Source organism: Anas acuta, chromosome 18 (genome assembly GCF_963932015.1).
Source record: "Anas acuta chromosome 18, bAnaAcu1.1, whole genome shotgun sequence".
Lineage (NCBI taxonomy): Eukaryota > Metazoa > Chordata > Aves > Anseriformes > Anatidae > Anas > Anas acuta.
This window is the reverse complement of record NC_088996.1, coordinates 9,954,977-9,979,199: the sequence shown is the minus strand read 5'-3', so window position 1 is coordinate 9,979,199 and position 24,223 is coordinate 9,954,977. Positions and strand designations below refer to the sequence as shown.

The window sequence follows — 24,223 nt, the reverse complement described above, 5'->3', positions numbered from 1 at the left end:
AAATTTTAAATATCCCATAATTTGGTTGGATTTTGTTGTTGCTGTTGTTGCTTAAATTTGTACTCCTAAAGGGCCAGGTTTGTGGAGAACTTAGCAGAACTCATAGATAAACAACCTGGATACCGTTCTCACTCCCAAAAGATTTAGATTAATTTGGATACAGCTTTGACAAACATTAAATCTCTTCTTTAATGATGTTCCTCAAACAAAACAGTTAGCAAAATATCTGAATTTCCTTGTATAATGTCACATTTTAATGTAAACATCAAATAATGTACCAAAAGTTTTACCGGAAAAAAAAATTAAAGCGGCACAATTCTTTATACCACTGGAGAAGGGGGGAAGAAAAAGCCAGATTACAAACATTTACACATGCATAGTGGAAAAAAAAATTAAACAAACAAACAAAAAAGTATTTTACTAAATTCACGCAATTTTTTTTAAAATAGTTATTAAATCTACTAAGCACCAACATACCTAAAAATTTATTTTCAGCTTCATGATTCATTTAAAAAACCTATCAAATTAACTTTTCAAACAAGCTTATATTACTAGCTTGTCCAAAAATAAAATGTAGAGTTTTTTTGGGTTTTTTGTTTTTGTTTTTTTTGTTGTAGTTTCTTTTTTTTGTGTTTTCTTTTTTTTGTGTTTTCTTTTTTTCTTCTGTTTTTTGTTTGTTTTTTTTTGTTTGTTTTTAATGTTTTTTTTTTCTTTTTAAGTATACCAATACTTTTTATCTGAATGCTTCCAAACAATGGCATAGGTGTCTGCAAAGAATGCCTTTACTTTACCCTACAGTGAATGGAAAATACAATACCACATCATACAGAATCTAAAACTAGAAAAGTCTGAGAATGCAGCATCCCTTCACAAAAAAGCTGATAAAACTGAAAGTATTTAGAAGATGCTGCATCTTTATTAAAAAAAAAAAATTAAATGAATTTAAGCAGAAATAACATACATTTTTACATTAACTGGCCATTTCTGGTACAGAAACCCAGCATAGTATGCTAATGTTATTGAATAAATGTAAATGCTACTTACAATCTTTTTAAATACAATTTAGACAAACTTTTTTCTTTTTTTTTTCTTTTTTCTTTTTTTTTTCCCTCTTTTTTTATTATTTTTTAAAGTTGTACAGGTAACCTCTCAGCTGCTAGTTTAATGCAACACATCATTAACATTACACAAATTAAAAAATAATGTGTGTTTTCCTACAGAAAGCTTCCAAAAAAACGACCCACGTCAAAAAATGCAAAATAATGGAATATAATTAAAAAAATTAGTTGCAAGTCTAGCAGCAAAGCAATTAGGTGAGGATATATTTACTAATATAAACAAAGGGAATATTTGCAGCTACAGGTGAAGCCCCAACTATCTTAGATCTACTGACACAAATAAAAATTAAATTCTCTCTAAAAAAAATAATCTGATTATTTAAAATAGGAGTAAAAGCCATTGCTACCTGATGAACTACCTAGGCTAAGTTCCTGAAACAAAGACAAAGGGTCGCTATTCTTTTTTGTCTGCTCAGGAGGAGGTTTGGGCTTTGGCGGAGCCCGCAGAGCACTTGCGTAGGACATGACAGGCTTGCTCCCACCAGCGTTCTGCTGGCTGTTACTGTTGGATTCGACGATCTGCTTGTTGGGCATGAGAGGTGGGAACTGGCCAAGATGTTGCAGCACGTTGTAGTTGAAGGAATTTGAGAGCTGTATGTTTTCAGCCTTCAGATGTTCCTCTGGGGGCTTGACCGTCTTCGGTGGAGCTGTGAAAGGAGAAAGCAGATTTTGTCTAAGTGAACAACCCTGAGTTTGGAAATCCATGTACAGGAACCTCAGAGGAAGCACTGAGCAACACTGAAACCATCTCTGCTGGTAACAGCCCCCTCTGCATCCCCAACTTTCTGTGTTCAATCACCCTTTGTCCAAGGAAATTTCTGCTAAGTTATCTGGCTTTATTTCCAGCTACTGGATCTTGTATTACCCTCGTCAGCAATGCCGAGAAGACTGACATTATTAAACATATTCTCCATGTGCGTGTACCTACAGAGGTAGTAACACTGAACCTGCAATTCTGCACAGGTAGATTCTGCAGATACACTAAAGGTAGGCTGCTTCAGAATGGGATATACCCTAATTTAAACACTATCCACTGAGATAGTACAAAGAGTATTTCATTCTTCTTGCCTTAGAGCGTAATAGGTGAAAATTAAAGTTTACAGCACCATATATAATTCATTCTCAAGCAGCAACACAGATTTCTGAATGTTACCCAACTAATTATTGATATTTTTGTCTGAATGCAGTTCTAATTGATATGTTCTTGCTCTACATTTAACAACTTCTGTAACTACCAGAAAAATAAATTTACCTAAAACCACAGGTATAAAACTGCTTTCAAGTGAATTTCCTGAATCCTAATGAAGTATCTTAATTTTGTCTGGGGAATTCTGCTGTCTTACATAGCTAGAGAAACTATACTGAAATGCAGGTATACATTGTAGGTAAAATAGCCCAAGAGTTGAACAACACACATATTTTGTAATTATTTCCATCTTCAAATCCATAATGTTATTTTTGAAGTGCACATACAGGAATGTACGATCAAATGATTACATAAGTAGAAAAACATGATTATACAGTTCAGTTTCTCACTGGAAGGGTTGCACACAAACTTGTTTCTGGTAAAGTACACAAAAATACCTTAGAAAAAATGATATGGAAGGAACATAAGCAAAACATTTTTACTAGGGATGCTATGATTCAAAAAAAAAAAAAAAAAAAAAAGAACACAAGCAAAATAACTCCCCCAAAATAACTATAGCACTCAAGAGAAGACAACTAATGACAAGCATGGCTAGAGGCGAAAACTAAGTGTGGTAGAAGTGTCTAGCACAAGAAAAAAATATAAAAAATATGAAGATAAACATATTGAATAAGAACTTAAATCACTTTCTTCCTATCAAGAGAAAGAACACTGCAAATCAAGCTCTCAAATTGCAATTTCGAAAAGTGCCTGCTTATAACAACACAGAGCAATTCACAGCAGCTCTCCTTGCACTCTCCATAAATCCAACATGATGTAACTGAATACTTGTGCCACAGCCATTTCTGATGTACAGGGAATAAAAGCCCTTGAACTGTCTGGTGTCATGATTGCTCACTCCCAGGCAATGAATACCAGCACAGGACCAGTTCACAGCTTCTCCTTCTTGTGGATTTTTATTTCATGGATTAAAAAACAGTAACCAGAAACACTGAAGATACTCGTCATTAACCTTTAACACTATAAAACACACGTGAACTTCAAATATCATCATCATAGCCAGTAAGCCATGTCTCTAATTGCAAAGCCTTTTTATCACTGAAAAGTTTATTTTGTTTCTCTCCATTAAGTTGATCTGCACCACAACTACCAACAGGGAAGCCATGTCTTCCATGGTAAAGTTTACACTTCATCACAGTAATGATGAAGTATTAGAATTTCCCACAAAATACAGAACTCCGTAATACAGTTTCCCGCCAGACCGTAACATCAACAAAGAAGGTTATTGATTCTGGAGACAGATAACGTGCAAATACTTCTCACCAGTTACCTTAGATCCTTTTTTAGCAAAATCTCAGTTGCATTTGAAACCACTGTAAGAGAATACGTGGGTTAACTAGAACTTTTGTAGGAAGACTAAGAAACAGTACTGCATTTAGTGGATGAAATACTTAACCGTATTCTTTTTCAGACATCAGCAACGTACCAGAATATGAACAAGACAGAAAATGAAAATAGGGTTACACTTAGGAAGCCTTTAACTACTAGAAGAATAAATACTTCAAAAATCTTTGCTTAAATTAGTTTCAAGTCTTGAAGAAATGTCAGAAAACATTTTGTGAAAACGGACAAAAAATATATACATCCTTTCATTTAGACTTGCTTAATCCAGCCTTAATAGTCTACTTACTGGAGCAGAGAGAGAAGCAGAAAAGCAAAGATCAAGTCTATACCTACCTAACAACTCCCGGGGCGGAACTGCTCTGTTGGCTCCATTGCATGGAATGTTTGGGTACGGGGCAGATGAGGAAGAGTTTACCCACAACTCAGGTGATGAATAGTTGAAAGATGACTGGTTACTGTGGTCCTGAAGCTCTTTACACTGACCAAGACTCTCTTGAGGAGTGCTTAATTCTTCAGAACAAGCCTGGACTGAACTAGAGGAAATTCTTCTTTGGTACAACGGCCTGCCTGGTCCTCTTGGTTCATACTGCAAACACACAAAAAACAAAAACAAAACAAAAAAAAGACCTTTTGCTCCTTTTATTCAACTGCATGTGGCAAATGCTATTTTTCCATCCGTTTTTTTTTCCATGCCATGTCTTACAAAAAAAGTATGCCTTGCATTTAGAAAAAAATACTAATACACTTCAAATTATACGTTGTATACTGCAGTCACTGATAATATATTTTAACCATACGAAACAGACGCAGGATTTTAAAGGATGCATAAGGAGCTTCAACTAAGATTTTTATCAACCTTTATATCTTACACTCCTACATGGGAAATGAATCATATAGAGAGAAGAAGAATACCCAGCATTTACAAATGATATAAAGGAAGTACAGAGACATACAAGAGCAAGAGAAAACGATCAATTACAATGTACAGAGGAAAAAATGGCTTTTAGTTTCCAGAGGGCAAATTAATGATATCAAGATTCAGCCAATCACGATACATTTGTGTACTGAATTTTGCATATACACACACAGAATGAATGCTCGGGACAAGTGTATGTCTTCAAGAGAAATAAGGCAACGAATTTTATCTGAAACCATAAAAATTACTTGCTTCCAAGATCCTGTAGATCATGTAAATGAAAATGGTAGAAATTCCATTAACCTGTTGGCTTCAAGATTTAAAGACTTTTCAGGATTCAAAGCAAGTCCATTGTATTAGTTTATTTAATAAAAAAGCTTGGTAAGGATACCAAAGGTCACAACATCTCTCCTGAAACCTGCCTCATATGAGGGATCTCTGTTACCAATATACCGAAAACTGCATTTTGATTTCTTTATGCAATTCAGTCCTGTCTGCTAGCTGAAGGAGCTCTCCTGGAAACTTTACAAGCAAGTCTCTGTCTTGTAACGTTTTTACTGCATTTTGCATTTCTGTCACACATTTTGAAAGGAAGAAGTAATGAGAACTAAAATGAATTTGCACTAATTACATAAAGACTCACTCTATTTGTCTTCAGATAGCAGGAGCCGTCACAAACTCTGTAGGAATATTTATTAGTTTATTACTGCTGAAGAGCCATTGTTCTTACATCCCGCTGTACTGACGGCATTAAATGTTGTCACAAAGTATTAGATTTTATACAAGGTGGTATGGCTTAATGGACTGAGACAAAGAATTTCTAAATGCCTATAAAAGCAAATCTTACTACAGCTCTAGCTGGGCCTGAGGATTCCATTAACCTCTCTAGATCTGCAGAATACAAAAATTTGTAAAAAATGTACTGGCATTCAATTTTAGTTATTTTGCTCAGGCACATAAAATCTAAGATCTTTTCTACTTTCAGAAGTTAAAAGGCAATGAAACATGCATCATGTGGGATAGTAACGAACACATATCATAGATACTCTAAAAACTTTGACATAAACATATCACAGGACATGCCACTTAACTTTATGTGCATATATTTCATCACATGCAGTCCATGCAAGATTATCTGAGAATATTAATTCTGCCAGTCCTGTAATACAGCCAGCTCCAGCATATTCCATATCTGCATATCATACACTCCTCAGCACTCCAAATTCCAACGGGGAATTAAAAACCCCTGTTCAAAACATGACCTGTCATGGCTCTATGTGCTCACATAGTCTACATCCCATTACACTACCTTCCCTAAAGTCCAGAACAAAAAAGATTGACAGAGACAGAGCCACCTCGTGGGTTGCAGGGTTCATGTTAGACCCAGATTCATGCTACACAGCTGGGTATCTCTGCGCTGGTATGCAACACTGAGCCCCCAAAATACACAGTATGGCTTACACAGCATTAGCTCAGGCCAGGTGGGATTTACTACACAAGGTTTCATAGCATGCTTAAACAACCATACCAACCTGAGACCAGAAGCAGTATGACAACTAACTCAAACACATTCAGTTCAACACTGAGTCAACTGACTGGCTGATTCAAGCTGACCTTCCAGAGATTCATCTCATGGGTCTCCACCTGAGGTGTGGTTAATTTGCACTCCAGACAAACGACTTGTACATAATTGAGCAATGACTGCAAAAAACTCTGAATAATATTCAAAAAGCCAAGACCTCCCATTTAGTAGAGAAAACGTTAGTCCTGTAGTGATGAGAACCACAAATACACCCAGGGTGAACACAGAAGACTTGCAGGAAAATTCTATCTCAAAGAAATCCCCAGTGTGAGCTTTTAATATGAGGCATTTTGCATTCATGACCACTTCAAAATATAATTTCATATTAAAATGACACGACAATTGCATAAGCAGACAAAAATGCCTACCTCTTCTAAGCTGTGGAGCGAAGAAGCAGATACTGCTCGAGATGTGAGTGGATGAAATGGCTCTTGACCAACTGCATGCTGATGATTCTGTATTTGTATAAAAGGGTTTTGCTGGGACCTATGGGGCAATGGAGGTATACCATAATGAAAGCCCTGCCCCATTAGGTGATTCTGCTGTAGGCTAGCATAAGTCCACGATCCATCAGGTTGCAGGTATTTCAAGGGAGATGGGGTTATATGTTCAGATGGCATTGAGAAAGGGGGATTGTATATTTGGGGTAAATGTTGCTGAAATGCTGGGTTATTGGGTATTTCAATGTCTCTGTTGTTTTCAGTGAAGTTAGGAAAGTGACCACTGTGATTAGAGTTGCAGGAAGGAGAAGGGAGTGCTGGTGGGCTTCTGGGCTGAACTTGTCTGTATTGCAACAGTCTTGACTGAGGGGGTGGCATTTCAGCTAAGTCCCGACTTTCACTTTGATCACGGTGTGACAGTTCTCTGAGCAAATCCTGGAATCTGTATTGACAGAATAAATGTATCAAGAAAAAGAAAAAAAAGTTTTTCTAAAATCCCACTCTTTTTGCGGTTGAGAAAACTCAAAGCACAAACCACTGGATTTAAATATACTCATCTTTGAGCCTGCTGACCCTAACTTCAAAAGATGTGACTGTGAGCAATCAGAAATTAGGCACAAGAGGATTAACTGGATGAAATACCTACCTGAATCATTTCAAAGTTTTAATAACTCTTGAGATTTCCTTTTCAGTCAGAAGAATCAAGTTTTTGTTATCTCTTAAGAGACAAGCAAAGTAAGGATTTCCTGCTTTATTATACAAAACACTTCCCACAGTTAAATCAATTTTAACCCCTTAAAAGCTAAAAAACAGAACAATCAGGGATTCCCCTCACGTGTACAATACATTTCCAAACTTCTTCAGAAGGAAGGGAGTATACAATTCAGCACTTTACGGAGTCAGATAAGAGAGCATTTAGAGGCTTTACCATGGCTATAACAAACCAGATGGAAAATAAAGCATAGTGGGAGATGACAGTAAACAGAGGCAATTTTAAAATCTGGTCTTTACAATATACATGATTAAAGCTGATGGCCACAAGAACTATTTTTCTGTTTATGTTCAACAGCTTTCTTTCTTGGCCCCTAATGCTCCATCTCAAGAATAAGCATATTTTTAAATCTGCCTTTAAAATAAAAGGCTTTTTAAAAAGGAAGAAAAGTTTGGATTTGACTGGGGAGCAGCATTGCGGGCAGGGGGGTTGGTTTTTTCAAGCACAGAAATCTGCCTTTTATGACTAATTCAATTTGAAGAATTTACTACTTAATAGGCCTTAACTACACTCAGATACCATCTTTATAAGCACAAGGTTGTTACTCTCCTTCCATTACTTATTCCATAAATACAGCACTGAGATACTCCATAAATGTATTTTTTCACTACAGCTTTACTACCCAATAAACAGAATAAAGCATAACACATAGTAAAAGCATAGCTGTAAGTCAGCCTGCCAACTATTTTAACCTTCATAATAACAGCAGCAAAATGCAATACCTTTTAGTGCCTTGTACTTGGATCACAGTGTTACAGATAGGTGCCCACTGCTCAATTTTATACAAGCTCTGATGACTCAGTAAACAAATACCTTGAATATGTTGCCTCTGTTTCATCTTCTGTATTACTGGCAAGTTTCCAGTTTGCCCTAACTTGCTGCTGTTGATGCAATCCAATTGGTTGCTGAGGAAGATGTGGTAGATGAGGATGGTGATGGTGTTGATATGGAATAGTGCCTTGACTGAGATAGGCATTATGTTCATTCCATTGCTGTAACCTGGCTTGTTGCTGCTGCCTTATTGTTTCCAAAGCTACATTTCCATGCATACGATCTATAAAAATAGTTTTAAAAAAAAATTTATCTAATGTCCCTTTAAAAAAAAAAATCTTTATGTCAGAAAAAAATACTTTTTATACAGTATATTCCAGGGCCTATTATCTACTAACTGCATTGCAGTGTATAACCTGGTTATTTAAATTATACTGAAAATCATATAAACATGAATTTTTCTAATAAAGTGCTGAATATTCAAACATGCCTTAAGCAGCAAATTATGCTCAATGACATTACTTATGGAAACTAACCCAACAATGACCCAATTCAGAGCAATATGCCTGGAAAGGTAAATACCTCCTTCATTTTCACTTCAATGTAGTTATAACTGAACACTGAATTTAAATAAAGAAAAAGTCACCTACCTAAAGTGTCCCCTAAGGGCATTCCTGATGGATTCTCTTCAATGAAGTTGTTCAAGTGGGTTGGCAGAACAGGGTTGTGCTGTGCAATAGGCCTCAAAGGATTACTGACTTCTTGTAACATAGGTGGGGGGTGTTGTTCTGAAATCACAGCATCTACAGCAGGAGAATGTGGTCGGTGGGGAATTGGGTTATTAAAAAAAGATTGGCTGGGGCCTGCCTGGTAAGCAGGGGAAAGCTGCGAAGGTTGTGGAGGCTGTTGATTCAAATGATTATGCTGCTGAACTACCTGGCTTTGCTGGGGTGGCATTTGGTTTTGTTGTTCAGGCAAATGATTTTGTTGTTGACTTAAAAGGTTTTGCTGCTGTTGCAGAGGATATGGCTGCCTTGGTATCTGTGACAGGTGCTGGAAGTGGCGATTGGGAACTGCATACTGTGAGTGGGGTGGGGTGAGATGTAGATTCAGCTGCCTGGGGTTAAGATTATCTTTGCGATGAAATTTAGCATTAGGGTAAGCAACATTGGAACGTGACTCCGGGCTTCTATTCTGAGAATTTGTGTCTAAGTCAACCTAGAAAAAGAGAATGGAAAATTTACCTACTGAATTTTAAGAATTAATAAATTCATTAATTCATTTAACAATAAATAAAGTCTATAAAGCTTCTACAAAATGTGTGCCATTCCTCCCCTGCCCCCCATCATAATATATCACAGAACTACTATTTTCTTTAAGAACAAATATAGTCTTCACTATATACTGGTCATATACTCAGGAATACATTTGTTTTAATTCCTTAACAGTCACTACATGAATTTGAATTCTTCTCCCTTCTTGAAAGAAGGTTAAGTAATTCTACTGTCACTATTCTACTTAGCAAATAATAAAAAATAAAAAAAAGAAAAAAGCATATGAAGAGGTCCAAAAGAGATGGACAGCATCTCATCTCAAAAACAAACAAACAAAACAAAACAAAAAACGGAACAGTACCTTGAGAAGGGATATTAAAAGAACAATGCAAACCAACCTGCTTCGATTCTACAGGTTTCTTCTCAGGTGTTCGAATTTTACTGATTTCAGGTCCAACAGTGGTTTCACTTTTACCTAAAAACATGTAAGAAATTTATTAACTAGTTATAATGGAATAACGATATTTTTTGTTTGTTGTTTTTTTCCAGACACAGGAAACTTTACAGTTACTAGTACCACAGAAATGTAATACCCAAATTAATTGTAATTAAAATAAATGTCATTTACCCAAATAATTATTTTCCTCTAATCTCTGCACTTTGTTCATTAATTATCAATAAGTAGTTCTTCCCAACTTAACTACTGCTGATGTTATTTGAAATTATCACTGAAGTGCAGAACATAAACACAACTAATATATATCCCTTCCTTCCCCCCTGTTCTGCTTACTTCCTCATCCGAATACCACAAATATTTGAGTTATTTTATTTGTACTGGCAAAACACAGGCTATTCCCTCAACTCCGTATATCCTTCAATTCTATTTAAAAGAGAGAAATAAAGAAAAAAAAAATCATTTTCCACTATACCCTACTTAAGTTACAAACTTACTCAAAATGAAACCAACTTACAATGGAATTTCAGCAACTCACCATTTCGACTTTGTTCATGTTGCTCCTTGTCTGGATGCTGAAGCTGCTGCTGTTGTCCTATGCTAACTGGTGAATGATGTCCCAGGCCATAAGGTATAGGAGACCCACGCCCATGTGCCTGTAACAGGTTCATATTATATGCCATAGCTGCTTGATGAGTTATGATTCGAGGGTCAACTGCAAACCTACCCTGATACCCCGTCCATGGTACCTACATAATTTAAAAAAAAAAAAAAAAAAAAAAAGATGCAATCTGGTAAGGTACGTTAAAGGAAGTAAGAGAATAAGCACATTGATAATGACATCAGTAAGAACCAGCTTTCTGTGCATCAGATGACCTGGCACACTAACACAGCTACAGGTGCTATTGAAAGGGATAGCAAGAATGTAGGCCTAGCAGCAAGGAGCAAAGAGCAAAGATTTTGGAAGACTATTTTTGGCAAGTGTTCTTGTACTGAAACCCATTCCTGTTTTAGTGGTGCCAAGGTTAGGTGTGCAAAGGTTGACGTACAAATTATATTTTAATAAATTTTACATCAGTTTCTTAATAAATGGAAGTTGGTGAAGCTATAAAAAATAAAGCCCTGTCTCCTAGTAGTTGAAGAGAGATTAAGCTATATGTTAGGGTGAAAACAGAAATGAACCCCCCTAACTTGAGGAATTTCTTATGGTCCTTTTATCACCCAGTTTTGTAAACTTGTAACACAGAATGAGTGGGCATACTATACCTCTGCACCCACAAGACACTTAGTGAAGTTAGCTGGACTACTGGCAGAACCGACTATCCGCATGTTAAGAATTAGAGGGCCACTCCAGAGTGTCTACTCTACGTGTGATACATGCATTGCAGATTGTCTTCCTATTTATTTGAAGTAAAATCCACCTCCTGAAAGCATGTAAAAGAAGTCAGGAATCTTTACAACATTTTACATTCACTGCAAATTCAATGCAAAGGAAGACAGCTCTGGATCAACTTAGTTCAATCTTGCCCTGTAGGGAATTTATTAAAAGAAGGCAAATATATGAATAAGAGGAGAGTGCTGGGAAAGGAATCGCCAACACTCAGGCTGACAAAGCATCCTTTACTGATGACAGCAGGCAACCTCCTCATGTTTTACACCAGTATGGAAACTGACTTAAACAATGCAAAGAGATCATTTTATCTTCTGTGAACTAAATGCATTTTACTTTGGTCCCTACTTATTTTAAAATGTAACAACTTCCGTGCAATTCTTTTTTTAAATTTCTATTTGCCATCAAAGTATGCACTTTGAACTTTAGCTTTAGGCTGCCGTTGCATCTGTGCAATCTCAAATCACCTCCAATAAATTTATTTTCAAAAGCAGCTGTCTCATTAGTACCTCAGTTTTCCAACTTAATTATTTAAAAGTCCATCCTCAGGAAAAGTGAGCTTACAAAACTTTCTCCTAATACATTTCTTCTGGTTGGAAATAAATAAAGATATACTAAGCTTAGAACAATAAAACAAAAATTTCAAGTTATCTTGGCTTGATATTAATATAATGTGAGCAAGCATGACAGCAATACAGCTGCTGGCCTTCTAATTCCATTTAATTTTATCCATCAAATGTAGATTTCTAGTAAGCTAGGAAAAAGGAAAATAACTTGACCTAGAGAAGAAAATCAATCTATAGCTTCCAGTTGATCCAAAACTTACAAGCAAAACTAGAGTTCCTACAGCAAGTCCCCTGTATGGGAGCCATAACCTATATTTCAGTAGAGGATGCAAGTAATTATTAAAAAAAAAAACTAATGAGGTGTATGCAAATGCTTAGGAATGGCATTAAGCACATATGCATGGCAAGTTCCATCTCCTTCCTACAGACAATACAGATGTTACTCCACAACATCACTTCTGAAGCTTTTGTTCTTTCCTCCCCATTTTCCACCTAGAACATGGCTGTAAAGGTTAGAATTAAATCAGAGAGTGCTTCTTTAATTCACATAAGCTTTGCTGGGTTACTTTTATACATAATGCAAAATTCCATACGAAATGTAGCTCAAGAGACCTGATTAGGGATCTTCACTGTGTTCTCATATGCCATAAAGAAAGGGATTGGATACGAAACAGGTTCACTATGAAGTTCTGGAAGGGGAAAACATCCCAGCATGCTTATTTTTCTTATCACTGCACTTCAGACACCTTGCACTGCAGACATCCAAAGCTGGTGATTTAAACTGTATAAAGCCAATAAAGAAAAACAAGCTCTGTCTAAATCGCCTACGTCTCTACAATGATTAAGAACTGGACTAGGCAATTAATTCACACGCAGGTATCTGAAGTCAGATGAGAGATCCCACTGGTGTGTCTATGCCTAGAGCTGAAAAAAATACACTAAATGGCATTAACATGAAATTGCTTTTAGGCTGCCTGGAGTTATTTGTGGAAACGACATTTTCAAGTCCTCCTTTTCTGGTGGTCCTTGGTAGAATCAGTCACAGAAACAGCTAAGGACACACAACTGAAGTGAAATATTGGAACAATCAGCAAAATATTCAATAACTGATATTCAATAGTTTGATTTCTTTTATATGCAATAAATGGGGAAGGAATAAAAGAAATTAATTCTTACAGGCAAAGGCACAGACATGACCATGTTTCCTCCATAGACAGCAGGTACATATAGAATACTTGTCCCAGTGTGTGGATCTATCCTTTGAACAGGACTTGGAGATTTCCCCAGGTTGGGGTGAGGTCCCAGAGGAGGAGGGGGAGGAGTATATGCTCGGATAGGATTTCCTATTAGGACAGAAGGATTGGGCTGAACTGAAAAAAGAAAAAAAAGAGAATGAGGTCTATTACTTTCTTTTTTCATCCTAATAGCATCTATCTTTATAAAGCATACTGGCAACATTAACAGGATAGGTCTGATATACTGAGAAAAAGCATTAATCATATATCAAACCCTGTAAACAATTTCAGAAATTTGAAGAGGCAGAAAGTATGAGTTGAGATATAGAAAACAGGTCGCTGGTAACTGCATTGAAGAATGTCCCAAACCAATTAAACATGCTGACAGGAAGAGAAGCCGTTAAACACTGCATCAAACCATCATCCTCCTTTCTTTAACAGGGAAGACAAGCTTTAGATTAATGCTGTTTTAAATTAATAACAAAATTCTTAAGCTGTTGCATGCTATCTCACAAAAAAGTGCGCTCAGTAATATATTGGACTGTCATATATCCAGATAAGTTCAAAATATATCGTATAACACTGCATGCAATAGAATGCCCTAACTCTTACAGTGCAAATACGCCAGTACAGCATTTTACACCAGGTATGTCAAACAGCTATTTTTTAAACAGTCCAATGTCTATACTGTGATAAAGCTATAAAGTCAGTGCACACAATACCTGTAAAGGAACAGCCTTGGAAATACCTAATGTTCACTTAACAGTCTTATAGTCTGTTTCCCAAGAGCACACAAGAGGTAAATGGCTTTCAAATAGAGTAGACCAGATACTCTATTCATGTCAAATTACTATCAACTTGACTGAAGCCAAATCAGTGTGAGCTAGAGGAATTCCTTCAAGTAGCAGCAGATACTTACCAATTCCATCGGGTGGGAAATGGTCGTTCTGGTTATGAAGATGGACCTTGCCCTTAAAAGAGGAAAAATGATAATAGTAATGCTTTGCAGACTTCACATAAAACAAAGCATTGCTTATTATTTCAAGTGAATTTCGTAATTGAATCAAATACAAGATAGTTTTAAAGAAACGAGCTGAACATTTTATTCTCATACGTTCAATTGTACAGTTCCATCATCTGACTATGAATTCTCAAACTTGAATACTAAATGCCAATAATTCAATTAACCAGTGAGTCATCACCAATGCCTCTGGGGATGCTAGCTCCCAAGGCCTGTCTTCAGATGCAAGGAGAGTTACCATGAGCTTCTTTGGGTTTCGTTTCTCATTATTTTATCTCCTGCTGTTTCACTTTTTTCAGGAGCAGCACCCAGTGCTAATGTAACCCTCAGCACTCCTCTTCAGTGGCAGCAATTAATGGAAATGTCTATTTTCTTCTCCAGGTTCCACCTCAAGAACCTTGGAGACTAAGCAGCTGCCACCAGTTTTATGCAGTTGCTCAACCAAGCTCCTTAGAAATCACCTCCCTACCCTGTATCATGCCACCTACTTCTAGATCTTTACCCCTTAGTTATTGCACCCCAAAATTGCAATATGGAACCAGAGCACTCCAGGGAATTAATCTGTTTTCCCCTGATGAATTGTACATTAGAAAAGGAGGTTAGCAGAACCAAGTTACCCCTCCTGAGTTCATGAGTTTACAGCATCAACTAAGTAGTTAATATTCATAAAATGTGAGCACATAGTCTAATGCCAGTATGTTATTAAGTATTTTGCAGAAGAGGAATATTGTACTTAATTTGGACCTAAATAATTCCACAAATTTAAAATAAATGTAGCCTTTGATGCTGCAAAACTTTTCTTGCCCAGGAGATAGTTTTGGGCAGTTTTCCAGCAGTCTGAGCAAATTAGTCAGGATACCAAGACAGGTTGTTTGACAATGTTGACTCATGCATAAACTAGATTAAAGAACTGGTGTCTGAATCCGCCTTCTCCTTCCCTTGTATAAGAGAATTATTCAAAAATAAATTAATAATTACTTTTCATTACATTACAGTACTTAAATCTGAATCTTGTTCTCTTTACTGAATAGGCAAATTGAAACAAAACTTGGAGAAGCTACATTCCTTAACGATCACTCATGATTAATACAAAGCATTTCTCTATCTGTTATGTTGTCAGCTAGCATGAAGCCAGATGCACAGAAGCATACCAAATCTCTGTTCTACCTACCATACTTGTAATTTATAGGTGCTTTATATATTTTTAAAAGCAAAATAGTGAATAACAAATTCAAAAGAACTGCTGTCCTGTTAAACAGGAGCCTCAGCATGTAACCATATCAGATTTTCAAATGCAAACGAACTGGGACCATTTTTGTGTTGGAGGAGGGAGGTGCTGGCTTTGCCTTTTCCCCTTTTTTCTTTTAATAGTTCTGATGCCTTAATGACTTTATGATAATTAGTTAAACACTTAATTGTTATCCATAACTGTTAAAGGCATATGGAGGAAAATCACACTGAGGTTTAGGTACCTAACTCCAGGCAGTTAATCCCCCCTTAGTCAACAGACAGGAGCAGGGAGTATTCTCCAGAGACTTAACCAGACCTGTGGTCCTCACTGATGATGCATTGAAGTGCTCAAATCCAGGCCAAAAAGCTGGAACATAGGCAGTGAGCGGGAGTAGGCAGAGCTGTGAAATTCAGAGCCTCATTTTCTGTATGCTGAGTACCCTGCAGGAAGCTCCGCGTTCTGAAAACTTGGTTTCCACATCATCACCTTTTATTAAAGGCTGTGCCTGTCCAATTCTGCTATTCTTTCTGCACTTCCACCATCCCTGGCCAAGCCACGCAAACGTGGCCGAAGGCAGATGCTCTCCCAGGCGCTGGGGCCGTGCAGCACACTGCCCAGAACTGCCAGCTCCATCCTAGCTGCCTGGCTCTCTGTGACAGGACTGAAACTTGTTTTCTTTTTTAAACAGAAGTTTTTAATAACCTTAAGTAAATGTATTTTTTTAAATCCTTAAAAAACAAAAAGAGCAGTTCTGCTGAATATGAATGTGCCATTTTTACAAAGCTACGTTTCACTGCCTGTATAAAACAAGATCTGAAATGCACGAATGTCCATAAACTCAGCACAAAACGGTGTGTGATACACTGTTCTCATTTTTCAGTACAAAATACATCAGCACTAGGATTTTAGCCTTTTAACTTTTTGTATTAAATACTGTACTTGGGAGGCCCAAAGCAAGCTAAGCTACCTATCTGCTTTTAAAACTTCAGCAAAGGGAAACGTATCACTTATCACAGCCACTTTCTGTATACATTTGAGTATTACATGCAGACTTTATGTCTGCTTCTGTACATGCTAGCTGTCAATTGTATTTAGAGGAAAGAGATTTCATTATAGTTATATAGATGGTTAAAACACTTCAGTTAAAACAGAAAATACAGTGCTGGCAGTTTCAAAGTGGGCCTTCTGATTTCTATTGCATATGTGTTTAGTTTACTAACAGACTGGAAGAAAAAAATAGTCTATTCTTAGGACTCCCACTTTTTTTTTTCTTTTTAAATGCATTATATCTGCATTTTCAAATGCTTCTCTTCTAATTTACGGAATAAAAATATATCAATACAGTGATATTTTTAAAAAGTCTTCAAGAGAAGTAAGACAGTAGCAATGACTGTTTAAAGACAATTTTTTAATTTATGGTTTTCTGTAAGTGTAGTGTTTTGACACATCGCTAGATGCTTTAGAAATCTGGTGTTTGTTTCTGAAAGTAATGCATCTAGATGAAGAAACCAAACGTTATCGCTTACAAAATCTCTTTTTGGACAGACTGCCAAAGGGAAGGCTTCCTATTTTGTATTGTTAATGTTGGGAGGGGTTGTTTGTTTAGTTTGGTTGTTTATTTTTAAGTGGTAAAAATGTCATTTCAGTTATATAGCCTGCAACAAAAATGCAAAGCTATGGAAAACATTTACATTTCTTCTTTCATGTACAACAGAATTCATCATAGAAGTTGACAACCTGCATTTTACCTGCATCTCTAAACGCAATTTAATTAATTGTAACTAAAACAATTTTGAAATAAACTACAAAGAACTATTTAAAATAATTAATTGCTGAGATACCATAAAACAGCTCTAAAAATTCAGTGTTATTTTTTTATCATCTTAAGGAAGAAAGGACTGTATTTTTATCATTTCTTCACCTACTTTTATGAAAAGAGATGAGAAAATTATCACTGAGCGGTAACTGCACCTATCTGCTCTCTTGATGCTGGTGAGATCTGGCCTTCTGAAGGACATTTTCAGTGAGGTAATCTAGGCATCATACTGTATGACTACGTATTTTAAATGAAATCAAAGTTATCTTACATAAGCCCATGAATTTTATGTGTAATTTTTAGATCAAATCTTTTGCAGCTCTTATTTTGTTGTTTCCTTCTACTCCCTGGCACTCTTACACCAACCTGCTGTTTGCTGGCGGTACAGTCAGCAGAAGCTACTTGGGATAGGCATTGTCTCTGGTTCTGAAGTTTTGTTTAGCTTCTCTAACCACTGAGGCTAAGACTGATGACTGAAGTTCATCAGAGTCTTTGAAACACAGTCAACGAACAAGCCAAAGTGACCCAATGCATATGTATTAGTAAGGGATCAAGGCTTTACCAACCCCTAGTTACTGTCAACTGAAGTCAAGAGCCCTCCCTTGAAACTGCCGAGCACCCCTGCAGAATTTGCATTTGTATCTGATTGCACTGATGCCATTTTAAAATAACAGCTTGTCCCATAAACTTTTCACGTCATTTCCCAATAAGCATTTCTACATTCACTTCCACTTCCTTACAAAGTTCATCATCACTGAAACTTTACCTTTGGTGGCGACTGCTGCTGCTTGGTGGTATTCGCTGAATGTTGGTGCCGAAGAGCTCGGGGAATAAACTCAGGAGCCAGTGGGTTCAACACATAGGTTTTCTTTAACTCCAAAGCTTCCAACTGAGCTTTGATCTGTTCAAATGTGATACCGTGGAGACTTTCATTCTCATGACATAGGGCAATAAACCTTTCCCAAAATTTCCTATGGAAACAATTTTTAGAAACAATAAAAAGGAGTAAGACTCAATGGCTGCCGTTAAAATTAAAATTGATTTTATATAACCAAGTCAATTTTTATCTTTCCTGCATGCTCCTTTTACACACCAGCCATCAATCCTGAAACTTGATCCATTTATCTGTACCCCAGAGCATAATGCAAAGCTCCCTAGTCACTTAATGGGCATACGGGTCTGTCCGTGCAGATCAGATTGCAGCACTGGGTCTATACCACATTTAATATTAACATCGGGGACAGATCTTAACGTGGAATTTCTCCCTGAAAGACCGAATATTAGTAAATACAATGCTTCAAATTCTGGAAGGCATCTGATTTACAGAATTTATTAAAGCTCAAAGAGTCACTGGCATGGTTTCCAGTCCCAGAAGATTCTATGAATGTAGGCAGATCACTCGGTTCCAGTGTCACAAACACCAGGTTGCTACATACCCTCCTCTAAACTACTCTTGTGAAGCTCTTCAGAGTCGCATAAAGATTAATGTGTCCGAAGTATCTAGAGGGCCTTTGAGGTCCTCTGGTGGAAGACAAATAAAACCATGTTTTTTATTGCATGTCAGATCTTTCTGTAAAGGATGGAAGAAATTTCGAGCCAGATGACATATGAGTTTCTCTGTGGTAATTCTATACCAACTTTTTTCAGGGGGTGAAGGGGTTATTTAAATCATGTAATAAAAAAAGAATCCTCCCTGTCTTCTGCTTTCTCATGACATGGCTTTTTATTGCTTATAAATTCCTTTCATTTTTAACATCTATATGGGGATCTACACAGAAAGTTTAGACTTGCATTGCTCCCCCCCCCCAAGGAACTTTTTGGGAGAAATTACGTAAAAGATATTTAAATGAGGTCGAAAGATATGACTCAAAAGAAAAAAAATGATAGAAGTATTTTCTTAGAAAAAAAATAAATAAATCAAGAGTAATTACAAAGTTTTAAAAAAGGATTGAAAAGACAATGATCTAAGAGGTGCATTGCATTTGACTAACTCCCCTCCTTAATGTCCCAACACAGATTAAAATTAAAGGACCGAGGGAAAACAACAATAGTAGATAAATATTTACAATATGTATAATTATATTTAATTGCTCTATTATATAATGATCATAAATAATTGCTAACAACCCAATACTGTTTTGTACATTATGAGATGTCAAATAAAAGAGTATGTAATGTATTTCAATTACACACACAATTTCTACAGAAACTAAGATAGCAACAACAGCGCCTGTCCCAGGATACCCTCACAGCACCATACAGAGAGCAGCAAAGCTCATTTTTACAGGTACCACACCATCCTACCTAGGGGTTTATGTTGTTTGATTGTTTGTTTTAGTTTGATTTTGGTTTGGTTTAAGTTAAACATTTTGTTCCTCACTGCAGTTCACCCTTTAATAATAAGGTCTGGGCAATAAGCAAGCTTACTTCAATGGTGTCTCCCCGAACCTATAAAATGACAGACTGCTGCACGCTGATTTTAATAGCTGTGTCATACTTTGCTGAATAGCTGCCTTTTGTGGAAAAGGATAGATGTCTTTCTTGAAAGAATATTCTAATTTACTAGTGTATTTAAGAATTCAAAATAGTTTTCCCTAAAAGCCCATCTTCTGTCATGATTTTGTATGGCAGGAAATGCTCTTTTAAAATTCAGGGTGCAAGATGGCTCCTTTCCTTAATTTTGCTTTAAGGCAAGTATATCTTGCAACATTTAAAATGAAGATTAAAAGCAAAATGAAATATTTCACTGGGATGCTTTAATGATGGAACTCCCTCTGATTAATCAATTCAGTCACCAAACCCACTGCCAAGTACCACAAATCCACTGGGACCCATACACTTTTGCTTAAAATGCCCCAAGCAGTCTCTCTGCACATGGAACACTTGTACTGGGGTGTAAGAACAGAGAATAAAATACTGCTGTCTCTGTCTTCCAGTGTGCTCTTGAGTTTAAAGGGAGTGTCTGCCAAAACAGCCCTGTCTTGTCTGATTGTAACACACAGAAATGTAATGATTACCCTGGGCATACTTCACAAAGCTCTCTACAACTATCATTACAGAGTCTTGACTCATTTTGACAGGTATTAGAATATTTATAAAATTCAAGTACTCTCTAAACTTTTTTGAGGTCTGTTTTTCCTAACGAAATGTCACTTCTTTCAGACTTCTATACTCCCGTTGTACTAAAAAAGAACCATCTTTCCTGCAGAGTGCCTGAGCCCCTCCAGCACTATTTTCAAAGACTGAATGTTCAATTATTCATTGATACAAGACAATGGTGTATTGAAAGCAAAGCTTGAGATACATCCTAATAAAGCTCCAGTCCTTCTTGTTTCTTAATTATCTTTTTTGTTCTGTAATTCTGAACAGCCTATAGACATATAAACAGCTGCTGGTCTTAGAATGGCAAACACAATCCCTAACTGCCAACGTTGTCACTTAGGTAACAGGTAACCTGTTTTATGTTCTGTTTTACTCTATTTGTATTTTAACAAGCTTTTGCATGGAGATATTTTGAAAGGGCCATATGTAGAGAAACTGCCGAGCTCCCACATTTGAAAGCTGGGTTCCTTTTCACTATCTAACTTAAACCTCAGCAGCCAGACCCAAGTGAAAATCCAAGAGATCATCATCTCCCCTGGGAGTTAGAAAGCTTAAAGGAAATTGCCATGCCACAAAAGCTGTACTTAGGTAGTTACAGAACCAAAAGCAATGCTAGGTGCTAAACTGGATTAACTAGCTGCCAGACTTAGGTAACATTGTGCGTTTTGACAGTGGGGAAAGGAAGTAAAATATATCAACTAAGGGCAATTTCAGAAGTAATAACAACGATCTCAGTCAGCGCATCACAGCAACCTCCAGAGCAGAGTCATGCATCTCTGCTGTGCAGGTCAGTGAACTGGAGCCTGCACGAGCAGAATAACAGACACTCATCACTTGTGGGTCAAGTGCTCAGGAACACAGAGCTCTTCCTGACCAGTTAAACTATATCAGATCTGAAAGGGAAAACCAAAATAAAAGTACAACTGCTATTTTTCAGTTACTTTTGACATGGCCCCAGCAGATAAGCAGTTAAATTCAGGTTATATTTCTTAAATGCAATAAACAAAGGTTTAGGTTTCACTTGGGCTTTTCAGTTCTAATCTTTGAAAACCACATCCACGTTCAATACAGTAGAAGAATACTGCTCAGGAAAGTAGAATACAATGTATATGTAACAACTGACTAATACGTATTTTTAGTTTTATTATAATAATGCAGTCAGTGCACTGCTTCCTCTCTTCCAGAAAAAAAGCCTCAGGGCTTATCTCTGATCATCTTAGCATTTCAGGTCCTCCACTGAAAAAGAAATATTTGAAGAACAAGAACTTGGTATCCTTAACATCACTGCTTACATCCCTTAGCATTTTGCACATTTCTTCATTTAGGTCTATAAAAAGTAAATTCACTCAAATCTTGTTCAGTTTTTTCCTAGTGTCACAAAGACACAAAAACACAAATTTTCTCGTTCTTCTACCTTCATGATTGTCATAACTTTCAACTTAAAAATCCTAAATTACATTAGAACTTTTTTTAAACTTTAAATTATTAAATTACATTACTTCTATTTGTTACAAGTATACTGAAAAAAAATTAAAGTGAAGCATCTTCAATTGTTAATGCCAAGTAAAGATTAGAACTGTAAATACATAAGAGACAATGACTAGCTGGTAGACCGCTCTTTCTCCAGAGGTTGTTACACATGATAATACTGACTCAGGATGAGAAGGTAAAAACAGAACAAAATAAGAAGAACCAGATTTGTTTGAAGATATTAAAATGCTCTGCTTCTCATATGTAGCCATCTTCTTCACTAGCATTGTTTAAAAAAGAAAAAAAAAATCCCTTCTCTTGCCTCTAGATGTACTAATCAGAGCAGCCCCTGCATGGCTGTATACTTCCAGCTCCAGAGGATACTTGGTAGATGGCATCTCAGGAATTACTGCAGCACAGGCTGACACTGCTCACTCTACACACGGTTACAGTTGCCTGCTCAGTCTCAGGCTTAAGCTTCAGCAGCACCCTTTGGACAAGCTGCAATCATGCTGCAGCCTCAAGCCTTTGCAAGAGGTGGGTATACAACTAATGCTTTGCCTTCGTTGTGGCATCTCCGTGGATATAAATGTGGGGAACTTCACATTCATTACATGGTTATTTTAAGAATCTAAAAATATGTCATGTCTTGTATGGCACCTAAAAGAACATTGTTTTTTAAATCCATCAGTCATACAAACATTTTCTAGCATTCGTGGTTTTGATTAAGTAAAGAACATTTATAAAGTACCTGCATCTTCCAATGGAACATAAAGCAATAGGATCTCCCACCACAGCTACCAAGGATTGTGCTCTTGTAATGGCAGTGTTGAGAAGTTTGTAATTAGACAGAAAACCATAATCCAAGTCTTCTGTTGAATCCTCCAGTAACTGCTCTTTCCTTTTAATTGGTGTTTGCTTATGTTTGCACGTATGCCGCGTTCGTACTGTGCTGAGAAACAACACTCTAAACTGTTTTCCTAAAATGAAACAAAAAACAAGTGTCTGAGATAATTTTAGCTATTTCTGCTAGTAACACAATCAGACCACTGCACTTGCCAGCCAGATTTCACACCTAGATATTCTGAAGAATTGATAGCTACCCTTCACATTAAGAACTTTATGCAAGAATAAGATTTAAATTTTTAAAAGATGCACTATAAATAGCATCTTATATTACAAGAATATTTCCTCTATAAAAAAATTATTTTTCATCTCAATACTAATCACTCCAGAACTTTCTGAAATTCTAATAATCTTTAAATGTTTCCATTCAGACAACAACAAATCTTGTGTTTATTTATTCTATCTTAAAGTAAAAAATTGCTCTGGACATATCTTGTTTCATATTGAGCAATTCTCTCGAATACATGGCTTATATATGGCATATGTAACTACCATGAAAAAAAAAAAACAGATCACACCACTCACCGTCAGTTACTTATCTTCCTTTGTTTATTACTGACTAAAAGTGCAACCTAGCAACAGGCTATGCCTACACAAAATTCTCATGTTATCAAATTGATAGGGACAAACCCCTCTAAGTTTGTGGACACTAAAATCAGTAAAAGAGAGAAGAAAAAAAAAAAAGCAGAAAATCAGTAAAGCATTGAGGCTAAGTCTTGTCGTATTTTTATTTCGAACTCTGTTCTTACAAGAAAAATACAGTTTTCAATAAATCATTTTACTCTTAAAATACACTTGAACTTGTTTTTGAATATATATATATCCATGAGTTTATTATTTTGCTATTCTGTGTTGGAATAACATCTAATCAGCAAACTTGCCAGTTTCATTCTGACACATCAGTTTCATGGGCTATATCACAGGTCTCCCTTTGTTCAGATCCCTTTAAGATTTTAGTACATCTTATTTAACTTCAACAGTCAGATGCTAAACTTCCTTAGCATATCTTTGAGACTTATAAGTATTACTTACCCTGAACGTTTAGCACTCTCTCTACACTGACATCAGAAAGCCTTTTTTTCCGAAGTTCAGCACGAATTCTGAACACTTGATCAGCATAAGGTGTTACGACACCTATACTGCCATCATCCAATTTGCCCCAGGCAACAGGCCATTTTCTTCTTAATTCCTCAACACGCTCTACTACTTCAAACACCTTAAAAGAAAGTCAGAATTCTTAAAAGAATGCCTGAATGAAGATCATTCTTTGATATGGAAAAAGAATTTGAATTTTAAAGCCCTAAGACATTTAAATGACACAGCATCACACAGCCTTACTGAACAAGCAATAATACTATTGTGTTCTATACTGATACTCTAAAATATTATGTATTAAAACAATTCATTTAAGGTATTTACTATGCATTCCTTTTTTTTTTTTTTTTTAACCTTGAACTAAATTTTTTCCACAAAAATGTCAGCTTTAAAGTACAAACTGGGAAATGATATTAATAACCTTAATTTTCATACTTATGATCTTACTAAAATGTCAAGTGCTGTAGAACCTTTCTGATCATATTTATCTAATTTCTGTAAGTAAATATACTG

At 36.4% G+C, this 24,223-nt stretch overlaps 1 protein-coding gene across 6 annotated transcripts in view; it reads right to left on the bottom strand.

The window, feature by feature from the left end:
* Window positions 1-617: 617 nt before the first annotated feature.
* Window positions 618-24,223, bottom strand: part of HELZ (helicase with zinc finger) — an 83,448-nt gene continuing 59,842 nt past the window's right edge. For all 6 annotated transcript variants that reach the window (XM_068655485.1, XM_068655480.1, XM_068655482.1 and 3 more), the window contains 12 exons: window positions 23,648-23,831; window positions 22,461-22,689; window positions 17,904-18,108; window positions 13,989-14,040; window positions 13,011-13,204; window positions 10,417-10,627; window positions 9,823-9,899; window positions 8,801-9,368; window positions 8,193-8,433; window positions 6,536-7,049; window positions 4,003-4,255; window positions 618-1,765 (listed from right to left, as the gene is read on the bottom strand). In XM_068655485.1, the coding sequence (XP_068511586.1) occupies window positions 1,434-1,765; window positions 4,003-4,255; window positions 6,536-7,049; window positions 8,193-8,433; window positions 8,801-9,368; window positions 9,823-9,899; window positions 10,417-10,627; window positions 13,011-13,204; window positions 13,989-14,040; window positions 17,904-18,108; window positions 22,461-22,689; window positions 23,648-23,831 (3,060 nt within the window). In that variant the 3' untranslated portion in view covers window positions 618-1,433. The remainder of the gene's footprint in view (window positions 1,766-4,002; window positions 4,256-6,535; window positions 7,050-8,192; window positions 8,434-8,800; window positions 9,369-9,822; window positions 9,900-10,416; window positions 10,628-13,010; window positions 13,205-13,988; window positions 14,041-17,903; window positions 18,109-22,460; window positions 22,690-23,647; window positions 23,832-24,223) is intronic.